At 42.9% G+C, this 19,785-nt stretch overlaps 1 protein-coding gene across 1 annotated transcript; it reads right to left on the bottom strand.

Annotated features, from left to right (window-relative positions):
* Nucleotides 1-847: 847 nt before the first annotated feature.
* Nucleotides 848-9,796, bottom strand: ran (RAN, member RAS oncogene family). Its single transcript, XM_072587672.1, has 7 exons — nucleotides 9,697-9,796; nucleotides 8,894-8,951; nucleotides 6,132-6,216; nucleotides 4,998-5,123; nucleotides 4,719-4,906; nucleotides 3,176-3,346; nucleotides 848-1,649 (listed from the first exon to the last, which is right to left on the bottom strand). The coding sequence occupies exons 2-7, from the start codon at nucleotides 8,927-8,929 to the stop codon at nucleotides 1,605-1,607; spliced, it is 651 nt and encodes a 216-aa protein (XP_072443773.1). The 5' UTR covers nucleotides 8,930-8,951; nucleotides 9,697-9,796; the 3' UTR covers nucleotides 848-1,604.
* Between the last annotated feature and the right edge of the window lie 9,989 nt (nucleotides 9,797-19,785).

Below are 19,785 nucleotides of genomic sequence, written 5' to 3'. Positions count from 1 at the left end.
TTGAAATACCAGAAGTCCACACCTTGGTAGCTGCACACAGATGGGTTACCCATGCATTATAGTCAAGACAATTAATCCCATTAGAAAGAATTGACCAACTTACAAAGTAACCATCATTGATGCCATGTTCAGGACCAGAAGATTCCCCAAATCGAATAGAGAGCCAGGATTGAATGGATTAAAAAGGTACCTTTTTTGCAAGGGAGGGGGCGGCACTGAAGAGTTCAGACCTTAAAACCGATCTGCCGCAATCCCTCAAGTGCAGCAATCTACCATGCTCTGTGCATTCACCTTTCAAGGTGAAAGATGCTGGCCCTGCTGCTACCACATTTCTACCAAAAAAAAACTAGTCCTGACCAATGCCTGCACATCCTTTCAATCCACATTAAACTGCTCAGACCCTTCCTCTCAGATGCTATACATTTGACTCCTCCCACATTTAGTTTTCAATCCTGATCACTCTGCTAATGGTATTTCCAGAATTCATTCCACCCTGTTACACTTACTTTTCCTACTAGATTCTGGTAGCATTCCCTGAAACCAAAAAAAGTTTCCAAAGCCCAGCCACTTTAATCTCAATCCATGTTCCCATACCGTAAACATACCCAGGTATATTTTGGCATCTCATTCACCGCTTGGTCAAAATGGAATTTTGCTGGATTCCAATGTAAAACAGGTAACATGTAAACATTAGAACAGCTGTGCAAGAGAAAGTGATTGAACAAAGTAACTAACATTACAAGCCACAGCCCGATTGCAGCAAAACCTCAAGGGTTGTTAAAGGTATTCTTTGTACCAAATTTGCAAGTTTGTGTAACACCAGATCACATAAAACACCAGCACTATATTGTGAACTAGTATCCCCAGCACTGGGAACATTTATTTTACCTCAGGTTCTATTAATGTCATTTGAAAGACAGCAGAACAGTCAGTCCTTCCCAAACAGGAGGAAAAAACTTTAAAGAGACAGTCATGTACAGTCACTGCAGTTACAATGCAAGCATTACAAGTGTACAAGCCATCAAAAGTTTCCATTTAAAGAAATAGCAACTGGGGTATGATGTTTCCAAATTCCTGAACCTATGTAGCAAGATGCAATATAAATTCAATCAGTCATCCAGTGGGTTCAGGACTTAATTCCTTACCCACAAAAGGCGGTCTAAATACTAGCAAAACCAAACAGTTTTGAAATGAATGCTCAGTACTTTAAATGCCACAATTCATTTAGTTATTTGGAATATAACTTTATTAAGATCACAACTTTATGATCCAAACAAAAAGTTAACAAAAAAGTAGGAATGACATTAACATACAACTTGTAACGATGTATATTGTGATTCTACCTGTATCATAAATTAAATTATGCATACACGCCAATGTTGCAGTCTATCAATACAGTTTTAGTATCAAGTACACAGGTCCAAGTGTGAAGGAAATTGTCATACTGCACACCATTCACTCCCAATTACAACTCCTTTAGCCCCCTTAAGATTTAAAGATTATAAGCAGTTAAGTTCTGTTCAGCTAATTAACCGGCAAACACGCTGCATTACAGGACAGCGCCTATAAAACTAGGCTGCTGGTGCTCGACTCCAGCCATTAAATTACAGGTCGTCATCTTCATCTGGCAAAGCAGTGCTCTGAGCATTCTAGGGTAGAAAAAGTACAGTTTAAAAAAGATCATGTCAGACTTGTTTTTACAAGGAGTAGGGGGTGTAGGAGGGTGGAGAGGGGAGCAGGAGTGCTTTAGCCAACAATACAACTACGTTAACAGATCTTCTGGTTCAAATTAGTACAACACAAGAACAGCAAAAATTATACAAACAGAACAGGACTAAGTCACTGAGCTCCTCAAACCTACTCATTATTCAGGAGTAACTCCATACACCTAACTTTAGCCCATATTCCTCAATACCATTTCAGCAAAAAGTTCAGATTAAAATAAAACTGATTTGCAAATGAAACTGTTATCGCAACCACCACTTCCTGGCGATCCGGTTTCCTCCTACAGTCCAAAGATGAGTTAGGTGAATTGGCCATTCTAAATTGCCCATAGTGTTAGCTGCATTAGTCAGAGGGAAATGGGTCTGGGTGGGTTACTCAGAGGGTCAGTGTAGACTGTTTGAGCAAAAGGGCCTGTTTCCACACTGTAGGGAATCTAATCTAGTCTGATTCTGTAATGTAATTATTTGCAATTGTAAATAGGTTACAGGCAATTTAAAAACCAAAACTCCCAAATTCAAAACTCTGAAGTGCAGAATGACTGCTATGTTTGAAGTTTCAGGTTAATCCAAAATGCAGTCAGAACAGATGAACATAATCTAAAAAGTGAACAAAAACCATTTTTTCATTTCAATTTAAACTCCATTGCCACTAACTATCCTCATGGCACCAGCTACTTAAGCTAACTTCAAGAGAAATGTTCAAAAGTCACAGCTTTATTACCCAAGTAAATATTCCCAAATTTAACTTCCACTAATTAAAAAGAATGGGCAGTTATCATAATTAGTTATCATAACTGTGTACCAAGTCTGCCACACCAGTAAACTCTTAAGATAAAGAAATATTACACCTATAATTAGAAGGGATTGCCTCAAGTAACAGAAAGTGTTGCTGATAGCTGGTAGGCTTTTACCAAACTGATGCTATTAAGACTGCAGAAAGCTATAATTACAACTCAATTCACCAAAAACCTCTAGATATTGCAACTGAAATCACTAAGATGACATATTAGAGGGGCACACTAAAAAAAAAGTGTTTCAGCAGTTATCTTGCAGATGCAAGATATTAAAAAGCATTACATTGCTTAAAATTTTACTTTTGAACCTGCAGACAGTTCAAGTATGAACCTAATGTGTGCATTTGCCATTGTGAAATGACAAAAATAAGGAAGAAATAAACCTGATGCCACTAAATGCCTGACAGTCAAAGAGATGTTGTAAAAACAAAAACTGGAGGACATGAGCATTTTCCAGACCCATATATTCAAGTTCCTCACCTAGACCAAGCTATAAACACAATCAAATCTAAAAAAGGAAGTGTTTAAACCTTGGACAGAGAACAACAGATACTAATCACACTACACCTGTGTAAGAAGTGATAATTAAAACAAAGAGTACTTGGTTTTCAGTTGCCCCTTAATATCAAACAAACAAATAGTGGAGCAATACTGTACCTTCAGGTCTTGCTCGTACTGTGCTGCTAATAGAGGGTCCATCTGAACCTCTGGTGGTGCCAAAGCTGGCATAGCAACAAACTCCAAATTGGGATCTCCAATCAGCTTTCTGGCAAGCCACAGAAATGGCTTCTCGAAGTTGTAATTACTTTTGGCAGAAATGTCATAGTACTACAAGGAGGAAAGAGAGGTCACTGGCTTATTTAAAAAAGATTGTCACTATCTGGTTCATACATTTATAACCCACAACATCTTTTTATTCATATGCACAGGATTAATAACAGACATCATTCTATTGACAAACCTGATAATATTGCATAGAGCAGAAAAGTTATGTACAAACTAATACACTTTTAGTGGAGATAAACAGAATACCAAAGATACCTTCAATGCTCTGTACAAAGACAGTATTACTTCCCAATTTCATTAACAAAGTTTTTGAGCCAAAATCTATAAAATCACTTCCCTTTTTAACAAGGTCAACAAGCAAAAATACCAAACCTTAGCACCTACCCTCAACAGTAAAAAGTAATCATTGTACTTCACAATAATCCAGAAAGTCATTGCCTCTAATCACAGCCCGAACCAGATAAATGTGATTTTCCTCATGATACAGAAGACCAATAAATCATCTTCTGCTGGTGAAATTAGTACACTAATGAGGTGGTGCCAGATTTGAACCGGGGTGGACAAAGTCAAAAATCTCAACACCAGGTTATAGTCCAACAGGTTTATTTGGAAATACCAACTCTTGGAGCCCTGATCCTTCATTAGGTAGCACTGACAGCTACATTAAGAAACAGGGCTCTGAAAGGTAGTACTTCCAAATAAATCTGTTTGACTATAACCTGGTGTTGAAATTTTTAAACTAGGCCAGTGAAGCAGATCAGTACTCTCTCCTGTCTCATACTCACTTCAGCTTCTGTTTAGACTTGTCACATCTTCAATGTGGAACTGACACTTCAGAAGGGAAGCTCAAATGAATTCTTGTGCAAAGGTCCCAGCCTGACTAGAGCCAAAAAACCAGTACAAATTGCCCTGGCTGACAAATTTAAATAAATGGTTTCAAATGTAGCAGCCAAGTATCTGGTCAAAACCAGTACTGCTTCCTGCCCACATATGGTTTTCCTGTAATCAGACCTTTTTATCTTTTACTCGAAACTGAGTTTCTGAGATCAACTGAATGGATTCATTCTGTATGAAGGAAACTAAATCAGATTCAGAATGACAAACTTTGAAATAACTGACCTACAACTTAACTTGTATCTGACTATTCTACATTTTAGTCTATAATATTCATCATTAATGACCCAATATTGCTTCAGACAACCCCAAACTCCACAAACAGATTCTCTTATGGACTAGTTTTCAGCACAAAGCTTGAAGCTTTAATTTAGGAAAACTGAAAGTTATCTCCACTGAACTAATGATATCTGAAATACTTGTTTGAACTTTCTACATGGCATAAAATCCTGGTTACAATTTCTTGAGCCAATATAGTTTGCGTACTCATCTCAATTATATAGATACTATAAAACCATACCTGAAGATTTTTCTTCCTGTGGAAGACAATAGATTTTGCCTTCACTTTTCTGTCTTTAATATCAACTTTGTTGCCACACAACACAATGGGGATGTTTTCACACACTCGCACCAAGTCTCTATGCCAGTTAGGCACATTCTTGTACGTCACTCGTGAGGTTACATCAAACATAATAATGGCACATTGAGCTGTGAAAGAAAGTTGTAGTTAAGCCCAAGACATCATTTACAGGATACAAAATGTTCTAGTGTCAAGTAGTGTGTAACTCTAGACACTTACCCTGAATGTAATAACCATCACGGAGACCACCAAATTTCTCCTGACCAGCAGTATCCCAAACATTAAATTTAATGCCACCTCTGTTAGTAAAGAACTCAATTGGGTGAACTTCAACACCCAAAGTTGCTGCAAAGGGTAAACACATTACATTGGCATTAGTATGGAACACCAAATTAAGCATATTCACCAAGTTTTGATGAAATAAGAGGGCTGATAAACATCTAGACTGTCAAAAAGCATTCATTAAAGTAATAAACTGGTTAGCAAAATTAAAACAAATTTCAGTCATTCCACTGATTAACAGAAGGACTGAAAGTGGACTAGATTATTTTAATGTGAAACAAGTGCACTTTGATACACTGGTCATAAATTCAGAAAGACTACTATAAGGGCAACCAAATTTAAGGCAGCAAAACTTGAAGTTGTTCTCCTTGGTAGAAAGATAATTAAAACTAATGGCACAAATCTAAAGGAGGGAGGTAAACAAGTCTAAGAAGTAGTGCAACGTCAACTATTGATAAAGAAAAAACCCAATAATTTTATGAAAGAGAGAAGGATCTAACAGGAAAAAAAACTGAAGTTAAATATATAAAAGTAATTGGTTAAGCCTTAGATAAATCATTGCATCCAATTCAAAGCACCACACTTGAAGATGTCATGGTCTTAAGATTTTAAGAGGATTTTAACAGCCCCATTTCCAAGGTCTCCTTCAAGTAGGTTTAGATGAGACGAGACAAGACAAAATGTTTCAGGAGAAGGTGAGGACTGCAGATGCTGGAGGTCAGAGCTGATTGTGGTGCTGGAAAAGCAAAGCAAGTCAGGCAGCATCTGAGGAGCAGAATTGACATTTCAGGCAAAAAGCCCTTCAATTAAAAATGTTTCCAATGGTAGAAGAATCCGTAAACCAGAGATCAAAAATTTAAGGTTATGTTCAAAACAGCTTTTCTAAAAAAGCCATTAAGAATGCAATCAGACCAGAAAAACAGATGCAGACTCAATATTTGAAAACGGCAAAAGTAATTTAAGAGAAGTTTCACGTAGCCGGTGAAGTAAGGGAGAGTGATTTCAATAGCTTTTACAAACAAAAAGACAGCCACATGGAGTAAATCATCTCCTGCCATCATTTTAACATACCTACATACTTCTTTTCAAACTCGCCAGTCATGTGGCGCTTCACAAAAGTAGTTTTCCCAGTACCACCATCTCCAACAAGTACAAGCTAGAAAACAAAAATTACCCAAAGTTACAAGGATGCAAATCCAATCTTCAAATACATGTCAAAATTTAAATAAAAAGCACATGCAAAAGTAATGCCCCGGTGAATAGATGATATGAATTTATACTTGCGAGCATCTATGATTCAGTTAAATTTTAAAGGGGCATAGACTTTGCTAAGTGTTTATGGGTTAGATGGAGCCCTTCAAGTCTGCTCCACCATTCAATAGGATCAGACTGATATGACATTCCTTATGCCCTTTTAGTATGGTAGAGGTAGAAACGCTCAACATTCTAGTACTTGCGTGCTCAAGATGCCAAGGCAATCAAGACTATGGGCTAAGTGCATGGAAAATGGGATTAGAGTAGTTAGATGCTGACCAACGCAAACTGGATGTACTCTAACACTTTAGTTCTGTGAATTTAATAGGAGAAAGCATCGGCCTTACATGACTCCAAGCTACAGAGGCCATATCAATACATGGATCACTATCAACCATCAAATTAAAAAGATGAAAAGTTGGAGCCAGTAGTCAATGCTTTCTCACCCAGTAATTACAATCAAGTCACTCTTGCAGCATTTCTAAACATTGACAGCCTTGAAAAACTAAAGTTCCCAAAACATTCATTATTCAGAAAATAAAACAAGGAACTGCAGATGCTAGAGATCCAAAGCAAACAACAAAAAAAAAATCACTGGAGGAACTGAGTCTGGCAGCATCTTGACAGAAACCAAGAGTTAACTTTTGTGACATGCGAGTGTGGTGCTGGAAAAGCACAGGTCAGACAGCATCCGAGCAGCTGGAAAATTTATGCTTTGGCCTGAAGCCCTTCATTCCTGATGAAAGGCTCCGGCCCAAAACATCAATTTTCCTGCTCCTTGGATGTCAGTTTTCCAGCAAGCCTCAACTCTTATCTCCAGCATCTGCAGACTTCACTGTATCCTGTTTGTGACATACCTGGTGTAAAGGGGTGAACAAGGGCTGCTTTTAGCACAGCCAAGTCATTTCTAATTATTCAATAAACACCCATTATCACTTATCCAGCTTCTCTTCTCTGGCTTACTAGCAAACAATCTTTTTGCTTACTATCATTATCTTCACCTCACCCTCACTTGATTTTGCCCCAATCCTCCCATCAGCATCAATACCACTTTCCTTAAACTGCAGATGCAGCCAGAATTAACATTTTGAATGCAACAATCTTGTTCTGCCAGACTTGCAGAATTAGAAATACCAGTCAGTATTTCAGCTACACTAAAAGTTGGTCAAATGAGCACTGAATATTCAGGGTTAAAAAGTTGCCAAACTTACCAAGCACTTTAAAACTAAAAAAATTCAAACTAGTAACAGTCATAACAGTACAATTGGGTTGCTGAAGAAAAAAATTACATTTGGTTGTAAGCAGGGTTAAAGTCAGCCAGCCATACATGAAATTTAATTTAAAATTTTGATTTTAAGACTATAAACACAAATGAACTGCTAGTGGAATCATTTACCCACTTAAGTGAGCATGAAGAGACTAGTTGCAGCTTTAACAAACATTCACGAACAGTATACACACCTGATTTTTCTGGATGTACATTAGAGCCCCGTAACTGCAGGGTCCCAGACCAACCACTGATGCCCAAAACCACCCACCTAAATGAAAAAAAACTTACCTCCCAACAGCCCCTGGTTCTGGAACTTTCATGTAATACGTTCAGGCCGTGGTAAACTGCGGGTAACTGAAACCACTGTGACCGAACCCCCAGATGTGGTAGTCACCCTGTACTTACATTATTAACATTTAAAACACTATTTAGTTGCAGATAGTGTATCTAGTTTTTCTCTTGATCATTACCAAGAATGCCAGAAGTACAATGGCACAAGCCAAAGTAATGCTGACTATAGTACTTCTACTACTACCACCTACAATGACCAGTGATCTTCACAGGGGAAACTTGAACATTATTCCACTGACAGCACGTTATATCCCATTTCTATTACTCTTTACTTACCTCTTTGCTGCAATGCTCATTGTGTCACATAATATCAGCTTTCACCTTCAACATTACAGAGTCTGCTTATTAAGGCATTCCATACAAACCACTCAACATTTTAAATGTGGATCTGGAGAGCTAATTTCAGCACAAACTCTGCTGAGAGAGAGATTTACAATCCTCTCATGAGCTGTACTGTACTGGCATTCAAGACACATGGCAAGTAACATGAAGGCTGTAATAACTGAAGTGTGCCTACAGAAGAGCCAATTCTTAGATCAAAGTATGTCACAGACACACCATATACATCTAAACTACAATGCAAGAATCATCCACAGTACTTTCACAGGCAGATGTATTCATGCAAATAGATTAACGATAGAGAAAAAAAAAGTGTCACAATCATTACTTGTGACACTGAATCTAAAAGACTCCAACCTCATTGCCTATTTCAAATAGACATTTAAAAAACAAAATACATGGACGGGCCAACAGACCCAACATTTGAGCATTAAGTGTGCAGCTGTTAAGTGGCCAAGAGTCAAACAATAGTTAATTTCTAAAGCAAGAGGAAAAAAAACCAAGAACAAGAGGGGCAGTTCCTCTGTTCAAAGTTGCATGTAGTTCTGTAAGTTCAGGTGAAGCATGAAGAAGATACTGGTTTCTGAAAGGACCATTCACTCCAGGACCAGATTCTTACCTTGAATTCAATTTTAGGTTCTCCTTGGTCACTCATGGCTTTTTTTTAAAATAAAAACCTTTTAAGAGAAAAAAAAATGAATTAGCAACGTGTCAGACATGGCGCTTTTGTTTTAAAGCGAGGAAAGAGGTGAAAGAATACCTGCCTGCTGAGATGATTTACACTAACACGGAACATGGTCAGGAATTCACAATAAAAAAAGGGTCGGGATGGAAACAGTTTGTTACCCCCCCCCCCCCCACGTGAGGGATGGGAAAGGATTTAAAACAAAACGGATAGAAACCAGCGGGAGGCGCCGAGCGAGGGGCCCCTCAGGCAGCGAGGAGGCCGAACAAAGGGGCTCGGGCCCCCGGGGGAGGGGGAAGGACGGGGGCTCGGGGCCTCAGGCGGGAGCTGGGCCGGGGGCACAGGGCGCCATGTGCTGGCACCACCCGGGCAGTAGGCCCCGGGGCCCGGGCACCACCCGCACCCCTCTCCCTCTCCCTCTCCCCCCCGGGGGGGGGGGGGGGGGTGGGCACATCCTCACCCCCCCCCACCCTCCTCTCCCCCTCACGCTGGCGGGAAGCGGCGGTGATCCCGGGCCGGCGGGAAGGCCTGAGGCCGAGAGCGGGAAATGGCGCCGCGGCCTCGCGGGCGGGAAAGGCCGGCTCCCGGAGGAGGAGGAGGGGTGGGGGAAGTCTCTGTCCCCCTCTCCGTACCCCCTCCCTCTCTCTACCCCCCCCCCCCCCGGGGTGGGGTGGGGGGTCAGGGACACACTCGCCGCCCTCCCCATCACAGAGACACACACGCGCGCTCTCTCTTACCTTCCAGAAACTTCTCTCCCTCAAAATGGACGCTCGAGCCTCAAATAGTCTGCTCAGCGCAGCACGTGACCAGCCGGGGACGCGCGTGCCCGCGGCGGGGTGGGACGTGCGCGCCCCCGCTGGCGTGTGGCCGGGAGGGGCGGGGCTCAGGGATGCGGGACGGGGTGAGCCTGCGCAGGCTCCGCCTCCCGTCGGGCGCCTCCGAGTGAGCATGCGCATCGGGAACATGTAACCCCAAGGACCCCATGTGACTTGGTCAGAATGTATCATCCCTGCACCCACGTGGATGAGTGTGTGGCTGGTTGGTTAGCCTGTGAAACACTTATAACACTGACAGTCTGGGTTCAATTCCTATACACAGTTGAGGTTACTACAATAGACTAACTAAACTTCTCCCCTCACCTGAGGAGTTGGTGACCCTGAGACAGATTTCAAATTAGTCGTGGGTTGGAAGGTGATGGACAGCAGACAGGAAAGTGCTGAGATAGGATCAGCCATGATTCTGTTCAATGGTGGAGCAGATTCAAGGGGCTGAATGGCCTAATCCTCCCAGTCCATAACCTGTAATACTTGGCGCAGCACTTTTACATTCTCATCAGCACCAGCTGGAGCTTCTACCTACAGCACATGCACTGCAGCAGTTCAAGAAGGCAGCTTACATCTCCTTCTCAAGTGTAAACTAGGGATAGTCAGCAATGCAAACACCACCCAACTGAATAAGAAAAGGTCCTGAATAACAGCAAGGAATGGTTACAGTGCAGAAAATAGTAATTAGGCCCATCACTTCCATGCTAGTTCACTGATACAATAATTCAGATAGGACAGAAACATAGCTTTTCACATAGATACAAGTGTCAGCAAGGCACAACAACGCCTCTTCTTCCTCAGGCATCTCAGGAAATTTGCATGTTCACAAGGATGCTGCCTGAGCCACTGTGATCTCCAAAATTAAAGGCATGCCACCTGAATAGAGTCATAGAGATGTACAGCATAGAAACAGACTCTTCGGTCCAACCCGTCCATGCCGACCAGATATCCCAACCCAATCTAGTCCCACCTGCCAGCACCCGGCCCATATCCCTCCAAACCCTTCCTATTCATATACCCATCCAAATGCCTCTTAAAATTTGCAATTGTACCAGCCTCCACCACATCCTGTGGCAGCTCATCCCATACACGGACCACCCTCTGTGCGAAAAAGTTGCCCCTTAAGACTCTTTTATATCTTTCCCCTCTCACTCTAAACCTAGTTCTGGACTCACCCAACCCCAGGGAAAAGACTTTGCCTATTTACCCAATCCATGCCCCTCATAATTTTATAAACCTCTATAAGGTCATCCCTCAGCCTCCAACATTCCAGGGAAAACAGCCCCAGCCTGTTCAGCCTCTCCCTGTAGCTCAAATCCTCCAACCCTGGCAACATTCTTGTAAATCTTTTCTGAACCCTTTCAAGTTTCACAACATCTTTCCGACAGGAAGGAGACCAGAATTGCAGACAATATTCCAACAGTGGCCTAACCAATGTCCTATACAGCCGCAACATGACCTCCCAACTCCTGTACTCAATATTCTGACCAATAAAGGAAAGTATACCAAACCCCTTCTTCACTATCCTATCTACCTGTGACTCCACTTTCAAGGAGCTATGAACCTGCACTCCAAGGTCTCTTTGTTCAGCAACACTCCCTAGGACCTTACCATTAAGTGTATAAGTCCTGCTAAGATTTGCTTTCCCAAAATGCAGCATCTTGCGTTTATCTGAATTAAACTCCATCTGCCACTTCTCGGCCCATTGGCCCATCTGGTCCAGATCCTGTTGTAATCTGAGGTAACCCTCTTCGCTCTCCACTACACCTCCAATTTTGGCGTCATCTGCAAACTTACTAATTATACCTCTTATGCTCACATCCAAATCATTTATATAAATGACAAAAAGTAGTGAACCCAGCACCGATCCTTGTGGCACTCCACTTGTCACAGGCCTCCAGTTTGAAAAACAACCCTCCACCACCACCCTCTGTCTTCTACCTTTGAGCCAGTTCTGTATCCAAATGGCTAGTTTTCCCTGTATTCCGTGTGATCTAACCTTGCTAATCAGTCTCCCATGGGGAACCTTGTCGAATATACATGCAGCTTTGGCAACAATATAAATGCAAGAAACCATGACGACCTCCTCAGGAGATAGTCACGAGCTGCAACCGACAGGGTACCCTTTATTGTCCAAGTACTTCCCAGGAGCCGAAAAACCAATTATTAAAGTTCACTTGAGAATGTAACTTTAAAAAAGTTTTTGCGATTTACATATGAAAGAACTGAAACCAACATGGTCATTCTAAATGATGAGAGACTTAACCAACCATCTGGGTCTTTTTCAATATATAATTTCATTTACATCACACTGTAAACTTTTGCTATAAATTCTGTAGCTTACAATCTTATACTCCACAACCACCTGATTGAGGAGCGACGCTCCGAAAGGTAGTGCTTCCAAACAAACCTGTTGCACTATAACCTGCTGTTGTGTGATTTTTAATATTATAAATGAGTAGAGAGTACAAATGGACATAAACATGTATGATATAGTTTCTGTTATGGAGATGTGGCTGCAGGATGACCAAAGAGAACATAGAACATTCCAAAGCAGCACAGGCCCTTCAGGCCTCAATGTTGCGCCAACTTGTGGAACGAATCTGAAGCCCACTTAACATACACTATCCCATTTTCATTGATATGTTCATCCAATGACCATTTAAATGCCCTTAAAGTTGGCGAATCTACAACTGATGCGGGCAGTGTGTACCACGCCCTAACTACTCTCTGAATAAAGAAACTACCTCTGACATCTGTCCTATATCTATCACCCCTCAATTTAAAGCTCTGTCTCCTCATGCTAGCCATCACCATCCAAGGAAAAAGGCTCTCACTGTCTACCTGACCTAACCCTCTGATTAACTTTTATGTTGTGGTTCTGTTCGCCGAGCTGGGAATTTGTGTTGCAGACGTTTCGTCCCCTGTCTAGGTGACATCCTCAGTGCTTGGGAGCCTCCTGTGAAGCGCTTCTGTGATGTTTCCTCCGGCATTTATAGTGGTTTGAATCTGCCGCTTCCGGTTGTCAGTTCCAGCTGTCCGCTGCAGTGGTCAGTATATTGGGTCCAGGTCGATGTGCTTATTGATTGAGCCTATGGATGAGTGCCATGCCTCTCGGAATTCCCTGGCTGTTCTCTGTTTGGCTTGTCCTATAATAGTAGTGTTGTCCCAGTCGAACTCATGTTGCTTGTCATCTGAGTGTGTGGCTACTAAGGATAGCTGGTCGTGTCGTTTCGTGGCTAGTTGGTGTTCATGGATACGGATTGTTAGCTGTCTTCCTGTTTGTCCTATGTAGTGTTTTGTGCAGTCCTTGCATGGGATTTTGTACACTACATTGGTTTTGCTCATGCTGGGTATCGGGTCCTTCGTTCTGGTGAGTTGTTGTCTGAGAGTGGCTGTTGGTTTGTGTGCTGTTATGAGTCCTAGTGGTCGCAGTAGTCTGGCTTTTAGTTCGGAAATGCTCCTGGTGTATGGTAGTGTGGCTAGTCCTTTGGATTGTGGCATGTCCTCGTTCCGTTGTCTTTCCCTTAGGCATCTGTTGATGAAATTGCGCGGGTATCCATTTTTGGAGAATACATTGTAAAGGTGTTCTTCTTCCTCTTTTTGCAGTTCTGGTGTACTGCAGTGTGTTGTGGCCCTTTTGAACAGTGTCTTGATGCAACTTTTTTTGTTTGTGTTGGGGTGGTTGCTTTCGTAGTTCAGGACTTGGTCTGTGTGTGTGGCTTTCCTGTATACCAACTAGCCACGGAACGACACGACCAGCTATCCTTAGTAGCCACACACGCAGATGACAAGCAACATGAATTCGACTGGGACAACACTACTATTATAGGACAAGCCAAACAGAGAACAGCCAGGGAATTCCTAGAGGCATGGCACTCATCCACAGATTCAATCAACAAACACATCGACCTGACCCAATATACCGACCACTGCAGCGGACAGCTGGAACTGACAACCGGAAGCGGCAGAGACAGGCCCCTATAAATGCTGGAGGAAAGATCACAGAAGCGCTTCACAGGAGGCTCCCAAGCACTGAGGATGTCACCTAGACAGGGGACGAAACGTCTGCAACATAAATTCCCAGCTCGGCGAACAGAACCACAACAACGAGCACCCGAGCTACAAATCTTCTCACAAACTAACTTATATGTCTCAATTAAGTCACCATTCAACCTACTTCTCTCTAATGAACACATCCTCAAGTCCCTTAGCCTTTCCTCATAAGACCTTCCCTCCATACCAGGCAACATCCTAGTAAATCTCCTCTGAACCCTTTCCAAAGCTTCTACATCCTTCCTATAATGTGGTGACCAGAACTGTACACAATACTCCACCAGAGGCCGCACCTGAGTTTTGTATAGCTACATGACCTCGTGGCTCCAAAACCCAATCCCTCTACCAATAAAAGCTAACACACCGTACGCCTTCTTAACAACTCTATCAACCTGGGTGGCAACTTTCAGGGATCTATGCACATGGGCACAGATATCTCTCTGCTCATCTACCCTACCAAGAATCTTACCATTAGCCCAGTATTCTGCATTCCGATTACTCCTTCCAAAGTGAATCACCTCACACTTTTCTGCATTAAACTCCATTTGCCACCCCTCAGCTCAGTTCTGCAGCTTATCTATGTCTCTCTGTAACCTTCAACATCCTTCAGCACTGTCCACAGCTTCACCAACCTTAGTGTCATCTGTAATGTATTCTGGCACTATTCCTGTAAACAATGATGACATAAAGATCAAAGCCAAAGACTCTGCAATCTTCTCTCTAGCTTTCCAGAGAATCCTAGGATAAATCCCTTCTAGCCCAGGGGACTTATCTATTTCCACACTTTTCAGAATTGCTAACACCTCCTCCTTGCTCACCGCAATCCCATCTAGTCTAGTCGTCTGTATCTCAGTATTCTCCTTGAAAACATTGTCTTTTTCAAATGTGAATACTGATGAAAAAAATATTCATTTAGTGCTTCCCCTATCTCCTCAAACTCCACGCACAACTTCCCAGTACTATCTTTGATTGGCCCTAATTTTTCTCTCGTCATTCTTTTATTCCTCATATAGCATAGAAAGCTTTAGGGGTTTCCTTGATCTTATCTGCCAACGACCTTTCATGTCCCTCCTGGCTCTTCTTAGCCCTCTCTTTAGGTCTTTCCCGGCTAACGTGTAACTCTGAAGCGGCCTAACTAAGCCTTCACGTCTCATCCTAACATTAGCCTTCTCCTTCCTCTACATGGACCAAGACTTGGGGCTGGTCACCCTCTCCCCTCAGGACCCCAATGACACGATCTGAGACATCACAGACCCTGGCACCGACCGTGAGTCTCGTTTGTTCCCAACAAACCTATCTGAGCCTCTAACTATCGAGTGCCCAATGATTAACACTCTCCTCCTTTCCCCCCTTCCCTTCTGTGCGACAGGGACAATCTGTGCCAAAGATCTGCACCCCGCTGCATGCCCCTGGTAAGATGTACTTGTTTTTCAGGGGAACAATCACAGGGGATTCCTTCACTGACCGTTTTTCCTCTTCGAACAGTCACGCAGCTTTCTTCGTGCCTAGGAGTAACTACTTCCCTGTAACCCTTATCTATCACAGCCTCTGCCTCCTGAATGATCTGAAGTTCATCCAACTCCTACATTATCAGGACTGTTTGACAGGCTCGAAAACTCTCATCACTATTGGCTACCCCTTTCTATTTGTTAGCTCCACCTAAATTAATTCTACAGCCTTTTCTTCTGATTGGAATCCCCTCTCACTGATATGCTGATCCTATCCCTTACTAACATAACTACTCCCTCCTTTTCCTTTGAGCCTCTCCTCCGTAGATGTTGAATATCCTTGAAACAGGAAAGGAGGGGCCACTCTGTTGGGAGTTTTCTATAGGCCTCCGAATACTTCCAGAGATATAGAGGCAAGGATAGAAAAGATAATTCTGGATAGGAACAAGAGTGACAGGGTGGTTGTTATGGGGGACTTTAGCTTTCCAAATATTGACCGGGAATACTATAGCTTGAATATCTTAGATGGGTCAGTTTTTGTCCAATGCATGCAACAGGGTTTCCTGACACAGTATGTAGACAGGCCAACAAGAGACAATGCCATATTGGATTTGGTACTGGGTAATGAACCCAACCAGGTTTTAGATTTGGAGGTAGATGAGCATTTTGGTGATAGTGACCACAATTCAGTTATGTTTACTTTCGCAATGGAAAGGGATAGGTATATACCCCAGGGCAAGAGTTATAGCTGAGGGGAAGACAATTAAGACTCGATTCGGCAAGATTTAGAATGCATAGGATGGGGAAGGAAACTGCAGGAGATGGACACACTTAAAATGTGGAGCTGATTCAAGGACCAGCTACAGTGAGTCCTTGATAAGTATGTACCTGTCAGACAGGGAGGAAGTGGTTGAGCACAGGGGCTCAACACCATAGGTAGAAAGAGGGATAGGGATGTAAGGCAGGATTTCAGGGAGCTAGGGTGGAAGCTGGTTATCTCTGGTTTGTTACCCGTGCCATGTGATAATGAGGCGAGGAACAGGGAGAGATATCAGTTGAACGTGTGGCTGCAGGGATGATACAGGAGGGAGGGTTTCAGGTACTTGGATAATTGGGGCTCATTCTGGGGAAGGTGGGACCTCTACAAACAGGACGGTCTTCACTTGAACCAGAGGGGTACTAATATCCTGGGTGGGAAATTTGCTGGTGCTATTCTGGGGGGTTTAAACTAGCTCAACAGGGGGATGGGAACTGGAGGTATAGTTCCAGTACACAGGAGGATAAGAGTAGGGAGGACAGGGACAAGATTTCAGGGTCACAGGAATGTGCTGACAGACAGAGAAGTGGTTTGAAGTGTGTCTACTTCAACGTCAGACGTATCTGAAATAAGGTTGATGAGCTTGCAGCATGGATAGTTACCTGGGACTTCGATGTTGTGGCCATTTCGGAGACATGGATAGAGCAGGGTGAGGAATGGATGTTGCAGGTTCCAGGGTTTAGATCTTTCATTAAAATCAGGCAAGGTGGTAAAAGAGGGGGAGGTGTGGCCTTGTTAGTCAAGGACAGTTCTATCAGGTGTCTGATAGAACTTTTGATGAGGCCTCATATACTGAGGAAGTGTGGGCTGAGGTTAGAAACAGGAGAGGAGAGGTCACACTGCTCAGAGTTTTTTATAGGCCTACGTAAAGTTCCAGGGAGATGGAGGAGAGGATCGGCAAAATGATTCTGGGTAGGAGTGAAAGGAACAGGGTGGTCATTATGGGGAACTTTAACTTCCCCAACATTGACTGGAAATGCTATAACTCCAGTACGTCGGATGGATCAGTTTTTGTCCAATGTGTACAGGAGGGTTTCCTGACACAGTATGTCAAAGGGCTGACAGGAAGGGGGGGCACATTGGATCTGGTGCTTGGTAATGAACCAGGGCAGGTATTTGATTTAGTGGTTGGTGAGCACTTTGGAGAGAGTGACCATAATTCGGTTATGTTTAGTTTAGCGATGGAAAGGGATAGGTACATGCCACAGGTCAGGAGTTATAGATGGGGGAAGGGCAATTATAATGTGATTAGGCAAGAATTAGGATGTATAGAATGGGGTAACAAAATGCAGGGGATGGGGACAATTGAAATGTGGAGCTGGTTAAAGGAACAGATATTGCGTGTCTTTGATAGGTACGTCCCTGTCAGGCAGGGAGGGAGCGATAAGGTAAGGGAACCGTGGTTTACTACAGAAATTACATCTCTTGTTAACTGGAAGAAGGAAGCTCGTCATGGTGAGACAAGATGGTTCAGATGAGGCGGTAGGGAGTTACAGATTAACTAGGAAGGATTTAAAGAGAGAGTTAAGAAGAGCAGGAGGGGACAGGAGCAGTATTTAGCAAATAGAATAAAGCTTTCTATAGGTATGTGAGGCATAAAAGGATGATTAGGGTAGGAATAGGGCCAGTCAAAGACAGAAGTGGGAAGCTGTGTGTGGACCATGTAGAGATCAGCTACATGCTAAACGAATGTTTCTCATCTGTTTTCATTCAAGAAAAGGTGAATATCATAGCAGAGAACACTGAGATATGGGCTATTAGACTTGGAAGGATTGAAATTAGTAAGGAGGAGGTGTTATCAATTCGAGAAGGAGGGAAAGTAGACAAGTCCCCTGGGCCAGTTGGGATTTATCCGAGGATTCTCTGGGAAGCTGGGAGGAGATGGCAGAGCCTTTGGCCTTGGTCTTTGTGTCATTATTGTCTCCAGGTTTAATACTAGAGGACTGGAGGATTGCAAATGTTGTGTCCTTGTTCAAGAAGGGCAGGAGAGATGACCTAGGTAATTATAGACCAGTGAGCCTTACTTCTGTTGTAGGAAAGGTTTTGGAAAGGATTATAAGAGATCGGATTTATAATCATCTAGCAAGCATCTAGATAGTCAACATGGTTTCGTCAAGGGCAGGTCATGTGTCACAAACCTCATTGAATTTTTTGAGAAGGTGACCAGGCATGTGGATGAGGGTAGGGCAGTTAATGTGGTGTACATGGACTTCAGTAAAGCCTTTGATAAGGTTCCACATGGTAGGCTGTTGGAGAAAATGCAGAGGCGTGGGATTGGGGGTGATTTAGCAGTTTGGATTAGAAACTGGCTTTCTGCAAGAAGGCAATGGGTGGTAGTTGATGGAAAATATTCAGCCTGGAGTCCAGTAACTAGTGGTGTGCCACAGGGATCTGTTTTGGGAACACTGCTGTTTGTCATTTTTATGAATGACTTAGATGCAGGCATAGGTGGATGGATTAGTAAATTTGCAGATGACACTAAAGTCGGTGGAGTAGTGGACAGTGTGGAAGAATGTTACAGGTTGCAGGGGGACTCGGATAAACTGCAGAATTGGGCTGAGAGGTGGCAAATGGAGTTCAATGCAGATAAATGTGAGGTGATGCAGTTTGGGAAGAATAACAGGAAGGCAGAGTACGGGGTCAATGGAAAGATTCTTGGTAGTGTGGATGTGCAGACGGATTTTGGAGTCCATGTACATAGATCCCTGAAAGTTGCCACCCAGGTTGATAGTGCTGTTAGGTTTCATTGGTAGAAGGATTGTGTTCCGGAGCCGTAATGTCATGCTGCAACTATACAAAACGCTGGTGCGGCCACACTTGGAATATTGTGTACAGTTCTGGTCGCCCCAATACAGGAAGGATGTGGAAGCATTGGAAAAGGTGCAGAGGAGATTTACCAGAATGTTGCCTGGTCTGGAGGGAAGGTCTTATGAGGAAAGACTGAGAGACTTGAACCTGTTCTCATTGGAAAGAAGAAGGCTTAGAGGGGATTTGATAGAGACATACAAGATGATTGGAGGATTAGATAGGGTAGACAGTGAGAGTCATTTTCCTAGGATGATGATGTCAGCGTGTACGAGGGGGGCATAGCTGCAAATTGAGGAGTGATAGATTTAAGACAGATGTCAGAGGCAGGTTCTTTACTCAGAGAGTGATAAGAGCATGGAATGCCCTACCTGCTAATGTAGTCAACTCAGCCACATTAGGGAGAGTTAAACAATCCTTAGATAAGCACATGGATGATGATGGGATAGTGTGGAGGGGGATGGGCTTAGATTAGTTTACAGGTTGGCGCAACATCGAGGGCTGAAGGGCCTGTTCTGCGCTGTATTGTTCTATGTTCTATGTTCTATGTGGTATTCTTGTTGGAATTGGGAGTTTAGGGAGAGTTTACCAGTTATTGAGGGTTATATCTGCAATAAATGTCTTTGGTTGAGAATCCTATCAGATCGAATGGATTGGTTGAAGAGACGGTTAGATGCAATGAGGAATTTACAAGAGCAAGGGGTTGTGATAAATGGCAGTTATAGGAAGGGGGGAAAGTCTCAGGTATAGTCACAGAGATGGGTTAACTCCAGGAAAGGTAAGACAGGTAGGCAGTCAGTGCAAGAGTCTTCTGTGGCTATCCCCATTTCAAACAAGTATGCTGTTTGGAAAATGTAGGGGGTGATGGATTCTCAG

The sequence above is a fragment of the Chiloscyllium punctatum genome, chromosome 17 (genome assembly GCF_047496795.1).
Source record: "Chiloscyllium punctatum isolate Juve2018m chromosome 17, sChiPun1.3, whole genome shotgun sequence".
Lineage (NCBI taxonomy): Eukaryota > Metazoa > Chordata > Chondrichthyes > Orectolobiformes > Hemiscylliidae > Chiloscyllium > Chiloscyllium punctatum.
This window is presented reverse-complemented; position numbering and strand designations above follow the sequence as displayed.